Here is a 21961-nt window from a genome sequence, read left to right on the forward strand (position 1 = left end):
TGGTTGAGGTCAGTTGGACGTACTGCCAAATTCTATGAAATGATATTGCAGGCGGCTTATGGTAGAGAAAAGAACATTCAATTATCTGCCAACAGCTCTGGGGGACATTCCTGCTGTCTGTATGCCAATTGCACACTCCCACAAAACTTGAGATATCTGTGGAATTGTGGTGTGAAAAAACTGCACATTTTAGTGGCCTTTTATTGTCCCCAGCACAAGGTGCGCCTGTTTTAATGATCATGCTGTTTATCATCAGCTTCATGATATGCCACACCTGTCAAGTGGATTAATTATCATGGCATAGAGGAAATGCTCATTTAATTAGGGATGTAAACAAATTTGTGCACAACATTTGAGAGAAATATGCTTTTGTCAATCCTGTTCATGTGTAATGTTACACCATAAACTGATATGAACACTTAAAGGCCTCTCGGAATGTAATCTAGGTCTAGCCTATTTAGTTGAGTCCCATATCAGTGATGTATCCCATATCACCTGACTACCTACTTTCTGTACAGTCTGGCAAAACAGAGACACTCAGTATTGTAGTGGCTTTCAGACAGTCATTTCTTGGTCTAGAACTGAAGGCCAGAATTAGGCATAGTCCCCTTGCACTCAGCTTGACTTAGAGTAGAATAACTATATTCCCCAATCATGTAACAGCAATAGCATTCCACAACGTTACACCGTTCTTACACGTGTGATGCAGCATGATCCACTCAATCATAGACACACAGCCCCTGGGTTTGTGGTTTCCTCTGGCATCCTTTCCATTGGACAATCAGGGGTTGAACTTGGTTTGATGATAATGTGGATGTGATCCACACACTCATGGGTCATGTGACTCATGGAGTGGAATGCAGAAGTGACCGGTCACCTGGCTGAAACCAAGGAAACACAACAGGTTGTGGGTCAGGTGTCGAAGTGAGTCAGCCGTGGTGGGGACTTGGAGCTTTCAAGCTTCCTTGCATTAGCATCTTGTGGCTTCTCTGGGGCTGTTGAGAGAGATTGGAGAAAGGTTTCCCCCTTCAGCTCTCACTGACCCCTCCCCAGTTCAGACGCAGTCACTTGTGTTTTTAGTTTTAGCAGGGAGGGTATGTGTGTGTGTGTTGCCCACAGATCCAGTTGTGTGTGTGTGTGTGTGAGAGATTGTGTTGGAGTCGGTAAGCAGGTGTCCTCTTTCACCCATAAGAAAGTGTGATTAGGTTATTCTAGCACCCAGCGTCCTAAAGCAGAGTTTCATTTTCAGCCCACAGTGTTTATAATATAGCCTAGCTGGACTGGTTCACCAGAATGCTTATCTGGAAAAGTACCCTCTGTGTATTCAAAAACAACCCCCATTATCAGACAGAGGAAAAGCGTCACAGCTTAGGTTGATTTGTTTATGTAACATGCATGTTCACCCCACTTGGCTGCCCACCACACACACACAGTGTCCCAATGGCCTCTGCAGCGTGTGCCTTTCTGGTGGGAGGGAGGGCTGTTTTGCAGTCACAGCGAGGAGGACATATTATTCCCTGTGAAGACCTCCAGTGGATGGCTGTGCCTGTCACTTTCTTTAGTTTCAGAGGGTGACTAGACTCCCGCCCAGTGGGCAGCGGCAGTGCCGGGATGCCTTTGTCCAGGCGCTGTCCAGCACAGCGCAAAGATCACCTGACAGTCTCATGTTGTTGTGTGAATTTAGTTCAGCGCTATTCTTAGCCACGCAGTGGATGAGAGGGCAAGGAGAGGGCCGGGGGAAAGACTGGCAGATGCACAATGATGCCCAGGTACCTAGTAATATTTCAAATGGCTTGCTGCTTGTGTGCATGATTATTGCCAGGTGTTTGTGATAGTGTTCAGGATTTGACCGCGTTGGATTTGAATGTGGTTAGAATACCTAACTCAAGGTTACTTTCAGCTTCACAGAGAGAGCTGCAGCTGTGTGTCGCGGGGCTTGTAATGTGGTGATTAGTGCTCTGACAGCTTGCAGTTGCTTCTCATTTGGAACCAGTGTGGATGCGGTGTTTACCGCCTTTCAGGCAAAGGCTGTCCGTCTTCTGTGATTTCTAGGGAGTTGACTTTGGCACTGCAGGGCTCCGACTCACACAATGCTTCTTTGTAGATTGTATGCTCTGATTGATGCAGCTGAGCTATAGGCAAATTGTTGTTGTTATTACGAATGCCCTAGTCTAAATGGTACATTTGAAACATTCACAGACTGAGGGATAGAGAAACACATTAAGAGGTGGATACTGAAAGGAAATTTGGATACTGCTTTTTTTGTAGCCTATTTTATACGCTCAGTCTGAATTGAGGTCAGCACTGTGCTGCTGTATGTAACAGTCTTGTGTGCTGCTGCTTTTATGAATGGCTCATAATAGCCAACTGTCACAGGGTCTGTTTCCTTGTTTCTCCCTGCTCGCTTTCTGTCCCTGGTTGATGGACACAAAGTTCTTAAAACTGCTCCACTTTCTCTCGTCTGCTGACTTCTGTTCTGATAAGATGGAGAGCTGCGTTGTCTGTTATCCTCTCCTGAAATGATTTGCCAAGCTCATATTATGTTTTTGTACTCCCTTCTGTTTGTTAAGCTGAATGAATCCTATTACTAGCTTTAGGTAGGCCTAGTCTATATATAAATGTATCATGCTAAGGAGTAATGCCATGTTCCTTAAAACATATTGACGGGCTCTAGGCCTGCGCTACTGTCATTTAATCCTATCATTTAGTCCAATTATAGGACACTTTCGTTCACCTACTAACAAATTGACACTTCTCAACTACACGATAACTCACGAAGGAGAGAGGACCGACTTTTGCCCCAATGAGAAAAGTGAATGCCTCATGCATAACTCGGAGCCAACATCATTGATGACTTGGTTGTCTGAGGGGAATTGGATGTTTCTGAACAGAATATATAGGCTAGCTATGGAGAGCCTGGGGTGTAACAGGCTGTTTGCATCCCAAATTACATCCTAATCCCTATATAGTGCACTACTTTTGTGGAACAAGTAGTGCCCTATTTAGCGAATAGGGTGCCGTTTGGGACAAAGGCTCATTAACTTTGACTAGTCTGCTCTTTCCTACGCTCTACAATGGGTAGGGGAGTATTCTTGGCCTGCCATGGAATGCTGATTCCCGCCAGGGTAGGCCTTGCTTTCAAAATGGACAACTTTTGCACTCCTGAATGAGTCCAAGGATTATTACTTTATAGGATTTGTACACCATCACCTCATTCGCTTTCAAGGGTTATTTTCTTGAATGTTGTTTTTCGTTTAGCCGACCTCCTCGATTAGTGCTGTCATTGAGTGAAGGTCTGATGGGCACATAAAGGGAATATTGTACTCAGACTTTATTGTGATGACCCTGATAAAGAATCTATTTCAATGATAGATGTTATGTTAGGCCGATGTGATACGAGCTAGGCTTGGGCAGTATCCAGTGTCATACTTTCCTACCGACCGTGTACCATACTGGGATATTCGGTAATATTGGCGCTGAACACAAGGGGCACTGTTTTCAACCCCACCGAGGCTCTAATCCGAAGGTTATCAATGCTAACAAGTACATGTAAAATCCCGGAGAGAATGCTAACTAAATTCAAACAAAGGCATTGCAAACATTGTATAGTTTCTGACATAAACTATACAAGTAACTAAAAAATGCTACTCAAAGTTTGCTGCACATACAAAACAAATATTAAACAGTATTAAATATTAAACAATTAGTCCAGGAGGGGATTCTCTGCTGTTACCAAGCAAAACTTGATTTTGGAAGTACTGTAGCTAACCACTTAGCTAGATGGCTAACTAGCTACTAAATTAGCAAACCAAATGCACAACTGCGGAGTATTTGGCATATTTTAGACCATTAACTTAATAGTAATAAGATACCTGGCTGGCAAACATTTAGTTGTGAATTCCATACTGTAACTAGATCATCTGGCGTGTGCAGCACAACAGTGGGTGACAAACAAGGCTCCTGTCTTTCGTCGTCGTGTGCTTGTAAACAAACACCATGTGAGGATTTACCTGGGGACTGCAGGTAAGCCTTCTAATAAAAAATTGTGACAGGTGAAATGAAGAACACAATCTTCTTTATCTTCTGAGGTACTGCACAAGTTGACTGCAAGTATTTACTTAACAAGTATCTGTAAATGTTCAAATGTATTAAACTTCAAAGAAATAGTTTCAATGGTATTGACTGTGTTGAAAAAACATCCGGTGGCTTTTTCACAAATAGTTTAGTATAGTGTGTGTGTGTACATGCAGTAGAGGTCGACCGATTTAATATGAATGGCTGATTTAATTAGAGCCGATTTCAAGTTTTCATTACAATCAGAAATATTGGGGCGCCGATTTGCCGATCTTTAGAAGAACATTTTATTTTTTATTTTTATACCTTTATTTAACGAGACAAGTCAGTTAATTAAGAACACATTCTTATTTTCAATGACGGCCTAAGAACAGTGGGTTAACTGCCTTGTTCAGGGGCAGAACGACAGATTTTTACCTTGTCAGCTTTTGCTGCAGGGATCCAATCTGGCAAACTTAGTTATCTAGTCCAACGCAATAACAACCTGCCTCTCTCTCGTTGCACTCCACAAGGAGACTGCCTGTTACGCGAATGCAGTAAGCCAAGGTAAGTTGCTAGCTAGCACTTGAACTTATCTTATAAAAAACAATCAATCATAATCACTAGTTAACTACACATGGTTGATATTACTAGATATTATCTAGCGTGTCCTGCGTTGCATATAATCTGACTGAGCATACAAGTATCTAAGTATCTGACTGAGCGGTAGTAGGCAGAAGCAGGCACGTAAACATTAACATTTAAGTCATTTAGCAGACGCTCTTATCCAGAGCGACTTACAAATTGGTGAATTCACCTTCTGACATCAGTGGAACAGCCACTTTACAATAGTGCATCTAAATCATTTAAGGGGGGTGAGAAGGATTGCTTTATCCTATCCTAGGTATTCCTTGAAGAGGTGGGGTTTCAGGTGTCTCCGGAAGGTGGTGATTGACTCCGCTGTCCTGGCGTCGTGAGGGAGTTTGTTCCACCATTGGGGGCCAGAGCAGCGAACAGTTTTGACTGGGCTGAGCGGGAACTGTACTTCCTCAGTGGTAGGGAGGCGAGCAGGCCAGAGGTGGATGAACGCAGTGCCCTTGTTTGGGTGTAGGGCCTGATCAGAGCCTGGAGGTACTGCGGTGCCGTTCCCCTCACAGCTCCGTAGGCAAGCACCATGGTCTTGTAGCGGATGCGAGCTTCAACTGGAAGCCAGTGGAGAGAGCGGAGGAGCGGGGTGACGTGAGAGAACTTGGGAAGGTTGAACACCAGACGGGCTGCGGCGTTCTGGATGAGTTGTAGGGGTTTAATGGCACAGGCAGGGAGCCCAGCCAACAGCGAGTTGCAGTAATCCAGACGGGAGATGACAAGTGCCTGGATTAGGACCTGCGCCGCTTCCTGTGTGAGGCAGGGTCGTACTCTGCGGATGTTGTAGAGCATGAACCTACAGGAACGGGCCACCGCCTTGATGTTAGTTGAGAACGACAGGGTGTTGTCCAGGATCACGCCAAGGTTCTTAGCGCTCTGGGAGGAGGACACAATGGAGTTGTCAACCGTGATGGCGAGATCATGGAACGGGCAGTCCTTCCCCGGGAGGAAGAGCAGCTCCGTCTTGCCGAGGTTCAGCTTGAGGTGGTGCATTTTGCCAGCAGCTCTTCGTTGTGCGTCAAGCATTGCACTGTTTATGACTTCAAGCCTATCAGGTTGGTGTAACTGAAGTGAAATGGCTAGCTAGTTAGCGCGCGCTAATAGTGTTTCAAACGTCACTCGCTCTGTGCCTGGGTTGTTTCCCTTGCTCTGCATGGGTAACGCTGCTTCGAGGGTGGCTGTTGTGTTGCTGGTTCGAGCCCAGGTAGGAGCGAGGAGAGGGACGGAAGCTATACTGTTACACTGGCAATACTAAAGTGCCTATAAGAACGTCCAATAGTCAAAGGTTAATGAAATACAAATGGTATATAGGGAAATAGTCCTATAATAACTAACTAAAACAAACTAAAACTTAAAACTGTATTATATTAAGTTAAAATAAGTGTTCATTCAGTATTGTTGTAATTGTCATTATTACAAATAAATCAAATTAAAAACCGGCCGATTTTAATCGGTATCGGCTTTTTTGGTCCTCCAATAATTGGTATCGGCGTTGAAAAATCATAATCGGTCGACATCTAAAATACAGTGTACCACCCAAGCCCCTAATACATTATCAAACGACTTGAGAGGAGCAATGGATAATTTGACTAAAAGTTCCTTTAGATTAGAGGCTTAAGAATACCTAGGAATGTAGGTTATAATGTGACTGACACCAGTGTTTTGGTAAACAGCACGTCACACAACACACACGTACTTAGCCCAGACCAGTACACATCCCAGGTCCTGATGGACCACAGTAATGCAGAGAACATAAATACCAGTGGGCTGTGACTTGGGGTATTGACAGGGAGCTAGGACAGCTAAGCCCCCTCACCCTCCTCAAAACAGTGGCATTTAAGAGGACCCCTCACAGACTCTCCAATAAACAGCTAGAAATAGGCCTATCCACTCCCTGTTTCCCATCCCTCAGATTTGAGAAGAATCCTCCTCTGTCTCGTCGGTCTGTCCATCACACTTCTTTTTTTTTTTTTTACGGCCCTCCAAACCAAGCAGGCCCTGTGGTGGAGGCTGGGAGGTGGCCATAGCTGTCTCTGCTCCCCATCAGGCAGGTGGCAGAATGAGGGGAGGAATGACAGCAATGGCACGACAGGCAGGCCCACCGACCGAAAGGGCTGACCGCTTAAGAGGACTTATTAACCAACCGTCAGTCCATCACTGTGAACCTGTTTTTACTTTTTATTATAACTCATCCTTTTATTTGATGGCTTTTACCTGGGCCATTATGGACCTCTGCTTGGTTCTGGTATTCTGACTGGGTGAAAACAGGTCTGACTGGGGAATGTCTGTCTTTACACACTGCTGATATTTTGGGAGTCAGTTTGATAGTTTGATTAACATGTCTACATTCATTGCTAGTAGTGCCAGCATGGTCATATGCTTCATGCTTGTCCCTCTCTCGCTCTCTCTCTCTCTAGCTGGTCATCCCCACAGCTGGACCCTAGCCAGATCAGATTGATAGTGTACCAAGACTGTGAGCGACGGGGGAGAAATGTCCTCTTCGACTCCAGTGCCAAAAAGAGGAGTGCAGAGGAAGCCCCTGCCTCGGTGAGTGACACTTTGGTGAGGGCAATGGGGGGTTGTGTGTCCGTCTTGTCTGGGGAAGGTGTTTTATGAGGCTGTACACCATAGCGTGGGGGAAATGGGTAGTGCTGTCTAAAGCTCCTGTGGCTGTATTAGAGAGGGCTTGACCGGTTTGAACTGGACTTCTTATCTCCAATAATAATAGCATCAGCTGACACCCGCCACCGATGTGTAAACATTCCTCCAGACTCACATGACCACAGTCTCTGACTCTCTCTCACACATCTTCAGCCCTTTTGGCATTGCACTGTCATAGGTTGCTGCAATGTACTTTGGTGTTGACAACACCCCAACTGCTTGACCTGTATCACCCTTATGTCCAAATAGAACATGTGTATTTACTTTAACAACCTATTGTAAATGTTTGCATCAAAAAGCAATATGAGTTTATTGAATAAGGGCCACAATTAACTAGGCCTGTCTATGCAACAAGTGTGGGTACTATGTTAGTCATTGCCTTTCAATGCATTCTGTAGCATGATTAAGGTTTAGTTCGCTCCTGTGTGACCCCTGTCACATGATGTTTTTTTGCCTGAGGATATTGTTTCTCCCTAGAGGTGGAGAGCAAGTTAGAGTGAGCGAGTTGGCTTGAGAGGTGGAGAGCTAGAGGGAGAGAGGGAGGGGGGAGCAATGAGGTTGTACAAGCCACAAAGAAGGTGAGCAGTGAGTGAGCGTGAGAGGGGGAGGGAGTGGGTGCTGCAGAGAGGGAGGGGGAGCAAGGGGGCGGGGGAGGGAGAGCAAGAGTGCGGTTGCTGCTCCAGCTCACGAGTTCCTGAGGAAGTCATATGACAGGCACTCGCATGTACCAAGCCTTTGTGTACTCTATCAGGGCGTGGCGAGACATTTGTTTGATGTGAGCCATTACTAAAGCAAAGCAACACACGCAGTCCAGTATAATAGGGTGCCATTCTCTGCAGACAAATTAAGTCACATCACATGGGGGGGGATAAGATTTGTGTTTTAATCTGTATGGATTTAATACCAACAGAAAACTTTAAATGCTCTGACATCAATCTCATTTTGTGAGATACAGAAAGCCTCTGTTGGTTGTGTTTGCGTAGAAATACGAGATAAAGCTTTGATAAAGGCTTGATTATTAGATTTGTTTTTACATTTTATTATTTACATTTAACGTCACTAACACTATTTGGTTTCTTAGGAAATTCCTCAATGCACTGTTTTTGTTATTATCATTATTTAAGCAATGTATGTCTATAAAACATCAATCATTCAAACAGAAGAATATTTTTGTCGCTCTACACGCATATCTTTTGGGGGACGTTTGTACCGCTAAACTATTGAATTCCATCCAGGTAGGTGTAATTATACAGACAGACAATTCCTATACAGTGCCTTGCGAAAGTATTCGGCCCCCTTGAACTTTGAGAACTTTTGCCACATTTCAGGCTTCAAACATAAAGATATAAAACTGTATTTGTTTGAGAAGAGTCAACAACAAGTGGGACACAATCATGAAGTGGAACGACATTTATTGGATATTTCAAACTATTTTAACAAATCAAAAACTGAAAAATTGGGCGTGCAAAATTATTCAGCCCCCTTAAGTTAATACTTTGTAGCGCCACCTTTTGCTGCGATTACAGCTGTAATTCGCTTGGGGTATGTCTCTATCAGTTTTGCACATCGAGAGACTGAAATTTTTTCCCATTCCTCCTTGCAAAACAGCTCGAGCTCAGTGAGGTTGGATGGTAGAGCATTTGTGAACAGCAGTTTTCAGTTCTTTCCACAGATTCTCGATTGGATTCAGGTCTGGACTTTGACTTGGCCATTCTAACACCTGGATATGTTTATTTTTGAACCATTCCATTGTAGATTTTGCTTTATGTTTTGGATCATTGTCTTGTTGGAAGACAAATCTCCGTCCCAGTCTCAGGTCTTTTGCAGACTCCATCAGGTTTTCTTCCAGAATGGTCCTGTATTTGGCTCCATCCATCTTCCCATCAATTTTAACCATCTTCCCTGTCCCTGCTGAAGAAAAGCAGGCCCAAACCATGATGCTGCCACCACCGTGTTTGACAGTGGGGATGGTGTGGTCAGGGTGATGAGCTGTGTTGCTTTTACGCCAAACATAACGTTTTGCATTGTTGCCAAAAAGTTCAATTTTGGTTTCATCTGACCAGAGCACCTTCTTCCACATGTTTGGTGTGTCTCCCAGGTGGCTTGTGGCAAACTTTAAACAACACTTTTTATGGATATCTTTAAGAAATGGCTTTCTTCTTGCCACTCTTCCATAAAGGCCAGATTTGTGCAATATATGACTGATTGTTGTCCTATGGACAGAGTCTCCCACCTCAGCTGTAGATCTCTGCAGTTCATCCAGAGTGATCATGGGCCTCTTGGCTGCATCTCTGATCAGTCTTCTCCTTGTATGAGCTGAAAGTTTAGAGGGACGGCCAGGTCTTGGTAGATTTGCAGTGGTCTGATACTCCTTCCACTTCAATATTATCGCTTGCACAGTGCTCCTGGGATCTTTAAAGCTTGGGAAATCTTTTTGTATCCAAATCCGGCTTTAAACTTCTTCACAACAGTATCTCGGACCTGCCTGGTGTGTTCCTTGTTCTTCATGATGCTCTCTGCGCTTTTAACGGACCTCTGAGACTATCACAGTGCAGGTGCATTTATACGGAGACTTGATTACACACAGGTGGATTGTATTTATCATCATTAGTCATTTAGGTCAACATTGGATCATTCAGAGATCCTCACTGAACTTCTGGAGAGAGTTTGCTGCACTGAAAGTAAAGGGGCTGAATAATTTTGCACGCCCAATTTTTCAGTTTTTGATCTGTTAAAAAAGTTTTAAATATCCAATAAATGTCGTTCCACTTCATGATTGTGTCCCACTTGTTGATTCTTCACAAAAAAAATAGTTTTATATCTTTGTTTGAAGCCTGAAATGTGGCAAAAGGTCGCAAAGTTCAAGGGGGCCGAATACTTTCGCAAGGCACTGTATATGTGCCCTCTGTGCAAAAGATATCCAGCGTTTATGTTTAAAGATCAGTCAGAAGCTCATCAAACCGAGAACAGAGGCAAGATGCTTCTTATTTATGTGATGGGCCATGACAAATACTTGTGTATTTTTTTGGGGGGGGTGTATGTGTTAAACTCCAAGGACCAGGGCCTTATTCTTCAATACTACTACATTACCAAAAGTATGTGGACACCTGCTCAAACATCTCATTCCAAAATCATGACCATTAATATATAGTTGGTCCCCCCCTTTGCTGCAATAACAGCCTTCACTCTTCTGGGAAGGCTTTCCACTAGATGTTGGAACATTGCTGCGGGGACTTCCATTCAGCCACGAGCATTAGTGAGGTCAGGCAATGATGTTGGGCGATTAGGCCTGGCTCGCAGTTGGCGTTCTAATTCATCCCAAAGGTGTTTGATGGGTTTGACGTCAGGTCTCTGCAGGCCAGTCATGTTCTTCCACAATGATATCGACAAACCATTTCATTATGCCCCTCGCTTTGTGCAAAGTGGCATTGTCATGCTGAAGCAGGAAAATGCCTTCCTTAAACTGTTGCCACAAAGTTGGAAGCACAGAATCCTCTGGAATGTCATTGTATGCTATAGCGTTAAGATTTCCCTTCACTTGAACTAAGGGGCCGGGACCATGAAAAACAGCCCAGACCATTATTCCTCCACCAAACTTTACAGTTGACATTGGGGAAGTTAGCGTTCCCCTGGCATCTGCCAACCCAGATTTGTCCATCGGAACTACCAGATGGTGATGCGTGATTCATCACTCCAGAGAATGCGTTTTCACTGCTCCAGACTCCAATGGCGCACGAACTTTACACCACTCCAGCCAACGCTTGGCATTGCGCATGGTGATCTTAGGCTTTTGTTCGGCTGCACGGCCATGAAACCCCATTTCATGATGCTCCCGCCAAACAGTTATTGTGCTGACGTTGCTTCCGGAGGCAATTTCGAACTCGATAGTGAGCGTTGCAATCGTGGACAGATGATTTTTACACGCTTCAGCACTCGGCGGTCATGTTCTGTGAGCTTGTGTGGCCTGCCATGTTGCGGCTGAGCCGTTGTTCCTAGACGTTTCCGTCAGCAACAGGTGTGGCTGAAATAGCCGAATCCACTAATTTGAAGAGGTGTCCACACAATGTTGTGTGTGTGTGTGTGTGTGTGTGTGTGTATATAATTTGTTTGGTCTTCCCCCTGCAGAAGATATGCAGTAGTGAGGCCCAGATGAAGGTGTTTGGGAAGTGCTGCCAGCTGAGGCCTACAGGGGGCAGCTCCAGCTCTCTAGACAGCTCCTCCTCCTGCGCCTCCGAGCCCCGGGAACCCAGGGAACAGGGCCTGCGCTTCCAGGTGAGAACACTGTTGGATAGAGAGGCACACTTGGTTGAAGGCCTGTTTTGGCATGTGAAACACCATTGGAAAGGTGTTTTACATACACTTAGGTTGAAGTCATTAAAACTAGTTTTTCAACAACTCCACAAATTTCTTGTTAACAAACTATATTTTTGGGCAAGTCGGTTAGGACATCTACTTTTTGCATGACACGAGTAATTTTTCCAACAATTGTTTACAGACAGATTATTTCACTTCTAATTCACTGTATCACAATTCCAGTGGGTCAGAAGTTTACATACACTAAGTTGACTGTGCCTTTAAACAGCTTGGAAAATTCCAGAAAATGATGTTATGGATTTAGAAGCTTCTGATAGGCTAATTGACATAATTTGAATCAATTGGAGGTGTACCTGTGGATGTATTTCAAGGCCTACCTTCAAACTCAATGCCTTTTTGCTTGACATCATGAGAAAATCAAACGAAATCAGCCAAGACCTCAGACTAGACCTCCACCAGTCTGGTTCATCCTTGGGAGCAATTTCCAAATGTCTGAAGGTACCACGTTCATCTGTACAAACAATAGTACGCAAGTATGAACACCACGCAGCCATTATACCGCTCAGGAAGGAGACACATTCTGTGTCCTTGAGATGAAGTACTTTGGTGCGAAAAGTGCAAATCAATCCCAGAACAACAGCAAAGTCCCTTGTGAGATGCTGGAGGAAACAGGTACAAAAGTATCTATATCCACAGTAAAATGAGTCCTATATCGACATAACCTGAAAGGCCGATCATCAAGGAAGAAGCCACTGCTCCGAAACCGCCATAAAAATCCAGACTACGGTTTGCAACTGGACATGGGGACAAATATGATACTTTTTGGAGAAATGTCCTCTGGTCTGAGGAAACAATATTAGAACTGTTTGGCCATAATGACCATTGTTATGTTTGGAGGAAAAGGAGGGAGGCTTGTAAGCCGAAGAACACTATGATTAAATATCAGGAATTATGAAACTGGGTTTTTACATGTATTTGGTTAAGGTATATGTAAACTTCAACTCTGTGATTGTGAAAAAGAAAAAAAAACTACAATGACTTCCAGTAGCCTACAACTGATATTTCTGATTTTTCCCCATTTGAGTGAAAGACAGACCATTTATGGCAGTCAGGCAAGTTGAGCCTGCTCTGAGAATTGTTTTACGAATAGTTTCTTATTTGTCCCCCTATGTGTTGTTGAAAGGCAGGCAATATATGGTTCTCTGCATGAAAAGCTCATTAACATTTGAGGGCAAGTGATCAAAGTGTTTGGGCAACTCCAAAAATACATGCCTTTCAGACTTTAAGGTCAATCCAATGTATTATGGTTGTCTTGATGGTAGAAAACCATGCAGTTTACTCACCCTCTCCTCTCCTGTCTCTCAGGGGTCACGGTGCTCCTCTGACGCCAACATGTTGGGGGAGATGATGTTTGGCTCTGTGGCCATGAGCTACAAGGGCTCCACACTCAAAATCCATCAGATACGGTGAGATTCAGGGGAGGGGGGGGGGGGATTGTGTCCCACCGCACTTTGAACTGGAGATCTAAGAAATGTACACAGCAGCTGTCTTGATGTGATGTCATTATTGAATAGTGTAATAATAGTGAAGTCATCATAACTATGAAATAACACATATGGAATCATGTAGTAACCAAAGAAGTGTTAAACAAATCACAATATATTTGAGATTCGTCAAAGTAGTCACCCCTTGCCTTGATGACAGCTTTGCACACTCTCAGCATGTCTTCAATATTATTCTACAATGTAGAAAATAGTGAAAATAAAGGAAAACCATTGAATGAGTCCAAACTTTTGACTGGTACAGTACATCACACATTAGGAGCACCAAGTCATCATGCATTTCCCCCCCCTCCCCTCCATCTTTCTCGCCCCTTCTCCCTTGTCTGCCCACAGGTCGCCCCATCAGCTGATGCTGAGTAAAGTGTTTACAGCCCGAACAGGGAGCAGTGTCTATGGCAGCCTGAACACGTAAGCCCTACTACCACCTGCCCTCATGTCTCTCATTCTCTCTCTCTCCTGTCTCTCTCTCGTCTCTCTCCTGTCTCTCTCTCTCGTCTCTTTCCTGTCTTTCTCTTCCTTCTCCTCTTTCTATACTTGCTCCATCTATCTCGATCTCTTCTACTGATGCCCTTTGAACCTGTGCCATTGTCTGTGTGCTCCTGGCAGACTGCAAGACAGCCTGGAGTTCATCGGTCAGGACCCCAACGCTCTGAGGCCGGATCAGAACACTGTGGCTAACGGTCTCCTGGGGAACATAGGTAACCACAACCACCCATGAATGGCTGTATAGTGTTCATATCGACACCTATGGGTTTTATTTTATTTTGGTTGTACTGAAGCACTGTTTTGTTTCTCTGTTTATCTATCATGTCTTTGTTTATCGTTTTATCCATGCATACACACAGTTAACTTCCAAAATAAAGGAAACGCCAACATAACGTGTCTTAATAGCGCGTTGGGCCACCACAAGCCGCACAGCTTCACTGCGCCTTGGCATAAATTCTACAAGTGTCTGGAACTCCATTGGAGGGATGCGACACCATTCTTTCACAAGAAGTTCCATAATTTGGTGTTTTGTTGATGGAAAACACAGTCTCAGGCACCACTCCAGAACCTCCCATACCTGTTAAATTGGGTTGCGATCTGGTGACTTGAGACTCAGACACACCCTTGAAAACCCCTATGCTCCTTTGAGACCCCTCTTTCAAAGTCACTGAGAACTTCTCTTTTAGCCATGGTGGCCAAAATGAATGGCATTTTTATACATTACCCTAAGACTGATTTGAATGTTAATTGCTTAATTAACTCAGGAACCACAATTCTGTGGAAGCACCTGCTTTCAATATACTTTGTATCCTTAATTTCCGCGTGTTTCCTTTATTTGGGATGTGATCTGTGTTGCACATCTTTATCAATATACTTTGTATCCTTAATTTCCTCGTGTTTCCTTTATTTGGGATGTGATCTGTGTTGCACATTTTTATCAATATACTTTGTATCCTTAATTTCCGCGTGTTTCCTTTATTTGGGATGTGATCTGTGTTGCACATCTTTATCAATATACTTTGTATCCTTAATTTCCTCGTGTTTCCTTTATTTGGGATGTGATCTGTGTTTTCCTTTATTTGGGATGTGATCACATCTTTATCAATATACTTTGTATCCTTAATTTCCGCGTGTTTCCTTTATTTGGGATGTGATCTGTGTTGCACATCTTTATCAATATACTTTGTATCCTTAATTTCCTCGTGTTTCCTTTATTTGGGATGTTCCTTAATTTCTCGTGTTTCCTTTATTTGGGATGTGATCTGTGTTGCACATCTTTATCAATATACTTTGTATCCTTAATTTCCGCGTGTTTCCTTTATTTGGGATGTGATCTGTGTTGCACATCTTTATGTGATCTGTGTTGCACATCTTTATCAATATACTTTGTATCCTTAATTTCCGCGTGTTTCCTTTATTTGGGATGTGATCTGTGTTGCACATCTTTATCAATATACTTTGTATCCTTAATTTCCTCGTGTTTCCTTTATTTGGGATGTGATCTGTGTTGCACATCTTTATCAATATACTTTGTATCCTTAATTTCCTCGTTTCCTTTATTTGGGATGTGATCTGTGTTGCACATCTTTATCAGACACTGGCTCTCTTTTTATGCATGTTCCATGTAAATTGACTATCTGAATTGATGTGTGTTCTCCAGTCAAACTGTTTGTTCCCTTTCCTCGGGATGTGATCTGTCCATTTCAAGACCTTAATTTCCTCGTTTTTTGGGAAAATCTTTATCAGACGGCTGAATTGAATTTGACTATCTGAATTGAGTTCTCCACAAACTGTTTGTTCCCTTTCCTCGAGTCCTTTGCCTTTTGAGATTTATGATTCTCCACTGCAAATTTATGATGCACAGATCTTTTGGCAAATCCATCTCTTGTTTTCTCTCTGTCATCCCCACAGAAAATACACTCTCCTCTACAATTTCGGGGATGTTTTCTAAAACGTATTTTGCTGTGAGGTTGTATTTTCTGTGCGGTATCTTGGTCCACCTGACCGACTACTCTCCGTGCCAACTAAACATATCCGACGGACGTTGCGGTTCCGATGTGGTCACATTGTGGTCCCGGACTGCTCCAGGTTGTCCGTCTCTCCGCCGGGGTGCCTACATGGTAGTCTGCCTCCTGCTTCTTTACTAATAGTGGTTCATGTCCGGTTTTGTTTTGTCTCTTCTCTCTGTCCGTTTTGTGCTGCGCAGGTTTATCTCAGCTCTGCAGCCCGCGGCGGGCCTTCTCTGAGCAGGGCCCTCTCCGTCTCATCAAGAGTGCCTCTTTCTTTTCAGGTTTGCGATGTGCTTGTGTGCAGTTGCATGCATGTGTACGCACGCTGCATGTGTCAGCAAGTGTATTGCGGGGCATGGTCAATATCTGCTTAATGGTTGTACCCCTCACTTTCTTCACTCCCTCTGAACCATAACCTCTCCACCCCCTCCTCGCCTCCTTTTCCTCCCTCCCTCTCCAAACCGCCGAAACCTCTCCCCTTGTTTTAATGGAGTGGTGGCAGGGGTGGTGATTTACGTATAAATAGCCTCCATGTGACCCTCTGTAAGCCACTGCTAGGTGGCACGGCATGTTGCTCCCGAGCTATGCTATAGTGGAATGTTCATAAGGTGCAGGCCAGGGTGGGCATGGGGCAACGGCGCGTTGCAGCCAAGCTTGTGTTGATTTGACCGTAAATCATATCAACAGCACCACACCAAACAATGCCTTGGCCACCACATTTATCTGCACTCGTAAACTATGGCGTGAACTTTCCCCTTGTCATTTAGCCCATTGTGTTCACGCCAAGGTAGACCGTACATGTTGTGTATCGAACGTACATGTTGTGTATCTCCGATGCTACTGCTGCTGCTGCACCTGCTTCAACAGAGTGGGGTTAGAGTGAACACAACAAACCACAGTACCCTAGTAGAGGGCCCTGTAGGAAGTTTCTTGCACTGTGGCGGTATGTAATTGGTGGATTGGGAAATGAAGGTTGCCCCTTGCTTTGAGAGCGGTGGTGGGTAAAGCACTGGCACCCCTCCCGGCTTGCGCTCCTCAGTGGGCCGAGTCGACCTGGTCTGTTTCTCAGTCTTTCCCCTTCTCTCTCTCCCCCTTTCTCTTTCTCTCGTTCTCTCCTGCAGGCCACAGTAACCCCATGGATATGCCGGGCAGAAACCTGTACGACGAGAGAGACAGTGGAATCGCCAGATCAGGTAATGCCTATTAACTAAATCCAGGATTAGCCTTGCTAGACACCCTGCACTGATCCTAAGCCTTATATGTCTCTCTCTCTCTGAGATGCTGCGCCTCGGTTACTGGGTTTTGAGTCATCTCACTGGTGTGTCCTCTCTCGCTGAACCATCTCTAAACAAGAGTGCTATAACAACTAATGGGGTTTAGATGAAGCTACATTCCTCTGGGTCACGACTGTAGACCAGTCAGCTCCACACAGCGTTTCTTTCTCTTCAAGGTCAAACTGGATTGATAGTGTCACCACGGCTGCATCCCAAATGGCACCCTGTGCCCTACACAGTGCATTACGTTTGACCAGGGCCTTCCTAATGGAGGCATGGCGCAGATGTTAACGGCCACCCTTTTTTCCCATTCATTGACCCCCACCGCCACCATGTAGCCATCCTTCATGGGGGTGTGGAGGAGAGAGAGATGCTGGAAAATCTTGTGCAGTGGAAACTGACCCCCAGCCCTGGCATTGCCAGCATGAGAGGAATCTCACTTTCTGTCAACCACACGCGTCACAGGCAGATGCTTAAATATAGCACCTCTGAAAACCTGGTACTATTAAATGAGGTTCTAATTTGGTCCCCTCTACCACACACACACACACACACACACACACACACACACACACACACACACACACACACACACACACACAAAGCTCCCCTTCTCATACACCTCCCTAGTCCTCAATCACAAACATTTGGCATGCCTCCATTGATCTATGCCTACGTGGTGCCTGGTATTGGGTCAGCTTTCCTTGTGACTGTGAGGTGATATTGAATGTCCCAGCCATGCTGTAATAATCAGGGAGGGCTGTGGGAAGCTGAACGAATGCAGTGCAGACGTCTGCTATGTGAGTTTCCCCTGTTCTGTTGTGTATGAGTAACCTTCCTGACTGACTCACTCTCCCTCTTTTCTCTCTGTTACCCTCCCCCTCTCTTCTATTCTCTCCTTTTGTTCTCTCTCCTTTCTCATTCCTCAACTCCTCTCTTTTGCTCTCTATACTTCTATGGCTCTCTGTTACTCCTATTTTCCCCTCTGTCATTCCTCTTCTCTTCCTCCCTCTATCCATGCCTCCCTCCCTCCACAGCGTCTCTGAGCAGTCTCTTGATCACTCCGTTCCCCTCCCCGGGCTCCTCCCTCACCAGCAGCCAGGCCAGTAGCTACCAGAGACGCTGGCTCCGCAGCCAGACCACCAGTCTGGAGAACGGGGTCTTCCCAAGATGGTGAGACAGCAGCTCAACACAATGACACACATTCCCCTTCTGGTGTCCCCTCCCCCCCGTCAGGGCCTCTCGAATGCCCGTGTGAAGTGGAGCCCCTGTAGGCCTTCCTCAAATTCCAGCAGGCATCGCTACTGTATATACAAATGACCGGACTGGAGGATCATGAAACTGTAATACACCGATCAATTACAGGACACCAAACCGCATTGTCACTGGTTAATAGTACATGACCAGTTGCAAATGACATTTAGTTATTTCATCGCATTGTTTATTCTGGGAGTTGTCCCTGTTGAAGAGTATCAACTACTCTTGGTGTTCTATCTATCCTGATTAGTGAGATATTGTTCTCCTCCTCTTCCAGATTGAGATCTTATGTCATCTGTAAGGCATAATTTAACTCTCTCCTTTTGCCTGTAAAGAATACTGGCGTTCACTTCATAGTCACGATGTCTCTTGTGTCCCCCATAGAATTTGTGTGTTTTTTTCTTCTTCCCTGCCCCAGGTCTGTGGAAGAGAGCTTTAACATGTCGGACGAGAGCGGCGGTCCTAGCTTGGGCGTGGCGAGAAAGAAGAAGATAGCCATCGGCGTCATCTTCCTACTCTCCCAGGACGAGGAGGAGAACAGCAAGTTCCAGGACTTCTTCTTCTCCCACTTCCCCCTCTTCGAGAGCCACATGAACAAACTCAAAAGTGCCATTGAACAGGTGAGGAGCTGCTCCCATAGATATTGTTGTCGGTGTGTTGAGAAGTCTCCCTGGCGTATTTGACAGTGATGGTAGATATACAAAATTATATGTTGTGAACGGAGAGGGGGAGGCATTTCAATCCAATTTCAATCCAATACAACACATTACTGAGTACCACTATCGATATAGTGGTGGCTGCATCATGTTATGGGTATGCTTAATCGTTAAGGACTGGAGAGTTTTTCACAGGCAAAATCCAAGAGGAAAACCGGGTTCAGTCTGCTTTCCAACAGACACTGGGAGATTAATTCGCATTTCAACAGGACAATAACCTAAAACACAAGGCCAAATCTATACTGGAATTGCTTACCAAGAAGACAGTGAATTTTCCTGAGTGGCCGAGTTACCGTTTTGATTTAAATCTGCTTGAAAATCTATGGCAAAACCTAGTTATCGAGCAATGATCAACAGCAAAAATCATTTTTTAAAGAATAATGGGCAAATGTTTCACAATCCAGGTGTGGACAGCTCTTTGAGACTTACCCAGAAAGACTCACAGCTGTTATTGCTGCCAAAAGTGATTCTAACATGTATGAATTATTGTATGAATTCTTATCTAATCAAGATATATTAGTGTTTTATTTTTCCATAAATGTTTTACAAATGTTGAAATTGTTCTTCTACTTTGACATTAAAGAGTGTAGATCGTTGAGAAAAAAATGACAAATAATTTTTAATACCACTATGCAACACAACACAATGTGGAAAAGGTAAACGGCTGTGAACGCTTTCTGAAGGCCCTGTATCCAGTCTGTTCTTGTCCGTGTGTGTAGTCTCAGGGGGGTCCCCTCTCTCTCTTCTCCCTCTTAACATGCCTCTGTTCTCATTTACAAGGCCATGAAAATGAGCCGGCGATCAGCTGATGCCAGTCAGAGGGCTCTGGCTTACAGCCGCATGGTCGATGGCCTCAATGAATTCAGGTGAGTTACTGTTACTGTCATGCGTTTACTGAGACCGAGGCAAACCACACTGACAATGTAGCAGAGGCAAATCCCTTAGCTTGTTACCTAGGAGCCTGGGCAAGGAGGGAGGACAGGTGGAGGCATAATTTGTTGCCATAGGGACTGTATATTTCCTTTTATGTAACATATATCAAAGTGTCGGAGAGCAGTAGATCATTAGTTTAAGTTGGTGTGACGTAGATAGCTTTTGACCTTCCTAAAAGTGGGCAGCGTCCCCACAGGGTGTTCTCACATGCCCGGCCAAAATAAGCTCATTAATAATCTGCACTGTAAGCAGAGAGGGAGCATGCAGTCCCTACCTGTCCTGTCCACACTCGCACACGGTGAAGACAGGCCAGCTATACCCCTGCTGCTCCCAGTGCATGCTGGGAAATCCCCTGCTGCAGAGCCACTGACGCTGTGGGAGGGGAGGGAGAGACGTGTTGGGCACAGTGTGAAGGCTTCCTGTTGCTGCAGTCATATGCCTGTTGGCGCTGTGCCATGGCAACCCAAGCCCCTGCGCTGAGGAAACACGATCTCCCTCAGACAGTGTCCGGGCTACCAGAAGAGTAAATAATGTCAGTGCCATCAGCAGGAAGGCCAATATAGTTGCAGATTTATATTTGTGTTTGACCTTTAGGTCTCTGAGGTCATGGAAACATAATGGCGCAAAAGGGAAGAAATGCTGCTTGATGACGAAGTCGGGTGTAAATTGCCGCAGTCTGGTATAATACACACCCATACCCCCCCCCCCCCCGAGGCAACATGGAAACACACATACGATGCCAATTGGATATCTCGTAGGATTGGGATATGATAAAAACCTATCAAATTCTCTTCCTTCTTTGACTGACTTAAAATGCTCTGCCCGCACAACAGTGGTATGGAGGTCACATGGAATGAATGAAGTATAAACTTAGACTCAGTCGGTTTTATAAATGTCCAGTGGACTTGACGTTCCTTCACGTCCGTCGCTGCCTTAATGTTCACCTGGAGGGCTGGTCAGATGGGCCGTAAGGCTCGACCGTGGGCTTACTTCTCCACGTCAGGGAAAAACATCACTCCCCACGCCATGGGCTTTTAATAGGGTTCTTTACACTGGCGGCTGAGAAGTGTTGCTGTGATGAACTTTAGCAAAAGCTTCTGGATTTATGTGTTCGTTGAATAATAACATACGGTAGAGTACGGTTGAAGGGATGTTAGTTAGGCGATGTCTGCATATTACCTAGCAGTGTGTCAAAATTGTCCCAGTCATTTCAAACCAAAATCTGATGTTTAACAACACTACTGTTGTAAAAGGAGACACAATATTCCTCCGGCAACTTGAGCCCTGGGTTCAAGTGGGGTTATTTGTGTTCATCTTCTAGTTTCTGTGAATTTCATTCAGGGAAAGGCCTTTTACAAATTATCGATCTCCTCACTACCTGTCATCTCCTTCCTATTACCTATAGCTCTTGTTCGATAGTTACACTACTTGTTTTCCCTGCTCACCAGCAAACATCTGGGATCGAAAACTATAATGCCGCACATTCCTCCATCCTCAGAGATTCCCTCAGTTCTGTGTAAAACTCTGGACTGCTTCCCGCTGTGGAATTTCCAGACGCTGAATTGCCTCAGAGAGAGGATCTCCCTTGTAAGCAGGGCCTGGACTGAGAACTGTGGCCCTCTTGTTCACCCCGAGACAATGATGGCTTGTGTTTCTCCCTCCCCCTCTCCAGGACGACCATCGTCAACCTTTACACCATGCCCCGCGTGGCCGAGCCCGTTTGGCTCACCATGATGTCTGGAGCCCCCGAGAAGAACCAGCTCTGTGGACAGTTCATGAGGGAGCTCTCCCTGCTCATGGAGCAGGCTTCAAAGAACCAGTTGAGTGCTCCTGTCTGTCTGTGTTTCTCTGAGTGCTGTATGTGTGCAATGGTGAACAAACTGAAAAGTCAGGGATCCCTGCCAATCTTTAGCTTGTTTTTGTCGAGGTTACAAAACCAAGCTTAATCATTTGCCAATGTAGCAAGACATTCATAGAACTCACTGTATTAGGATGCAGTAGTCTACTGCCACATGATTTAGACTGACCACTATGATGTATTTCGGAATGAT

General features: G+C 44.8%; 1 protein-coding gene across 5 annotated transcripts in view; it reads left to right on the forward strand.

The window, feature by feature from the left end:
- LOC135548827 (folliculin-interacting protein 1-like) overlaps positions 1 to 21961 on the forward strand; it is a 37612-nt gene that overhangs the window by 9711 nt on the left and 5940 nt on the right. Inside the window, exons 1-12 of one of the 5 annotated variants that reach the window (XM_064978789.1) lie at positions 1562 to 1769; positions 7116 to 7260; positions 11485 to 11631; positions 13039 to 13139; positions 13569 to 13643; positions 13842 to 13933; positions 15928 to 16011; positions 16852 to 16923; positions 18042 to 18177; positions 18680 to 18881; positions 19758 to 19843; positions 21583 to 21729. In XM_064978789.1, coding sequence (XP_064834861.1) covers positions 1759 to 1769; positions 7116 to 7260; positions 11485 to 11631; positions 13039 to 13139; positions 13569 to 13643; positions 13842 to 13933; positions 15928 to 16011; positions 16852 to 16923; positions 18042 to 18177; positions 18680 to 18881; positions 19758 to 19843; positions 21583 to 21729 — 1298 coding nt within the window. In that variant the 5' untranslated portion in view covers positions 1562 to 1758. Of the gene's footprint in view, positions 1 to 1561; positions 1770 to 7115; positions 7261 to 11484; positions 11632 to 13038; positions 13140 to 13568; positions 13644 to 13841; positions 13934 to 15927; positions 16012 to 16851; positions 16924 to 18041; positions 18178 to 18679; positions 18882 to 19757; positions 19844 to 21582; positions 21730 to 21961 lie in introns of those variants that run through there. The other 4 variants (XM_064978787.1, XM_064978788.1, XM_064978791.1 and 1 more) reach the window with 4 other exon arrangements.

This window comes from Oncorhynchus masou, chromosome 11, assembly GCF_036934945.1.
Source record: "Oncorhynchus masou masou isolate Uvic2021 chromosome 11, UVic_Omas_1.1, whole genome shotgun sequence".
NCBI lineage: Eukaryota > Metazoa > Chordata > Actinopteri > Salmoniformes > Salmonidae > Oncorhynchus > Oncorhynchus masou.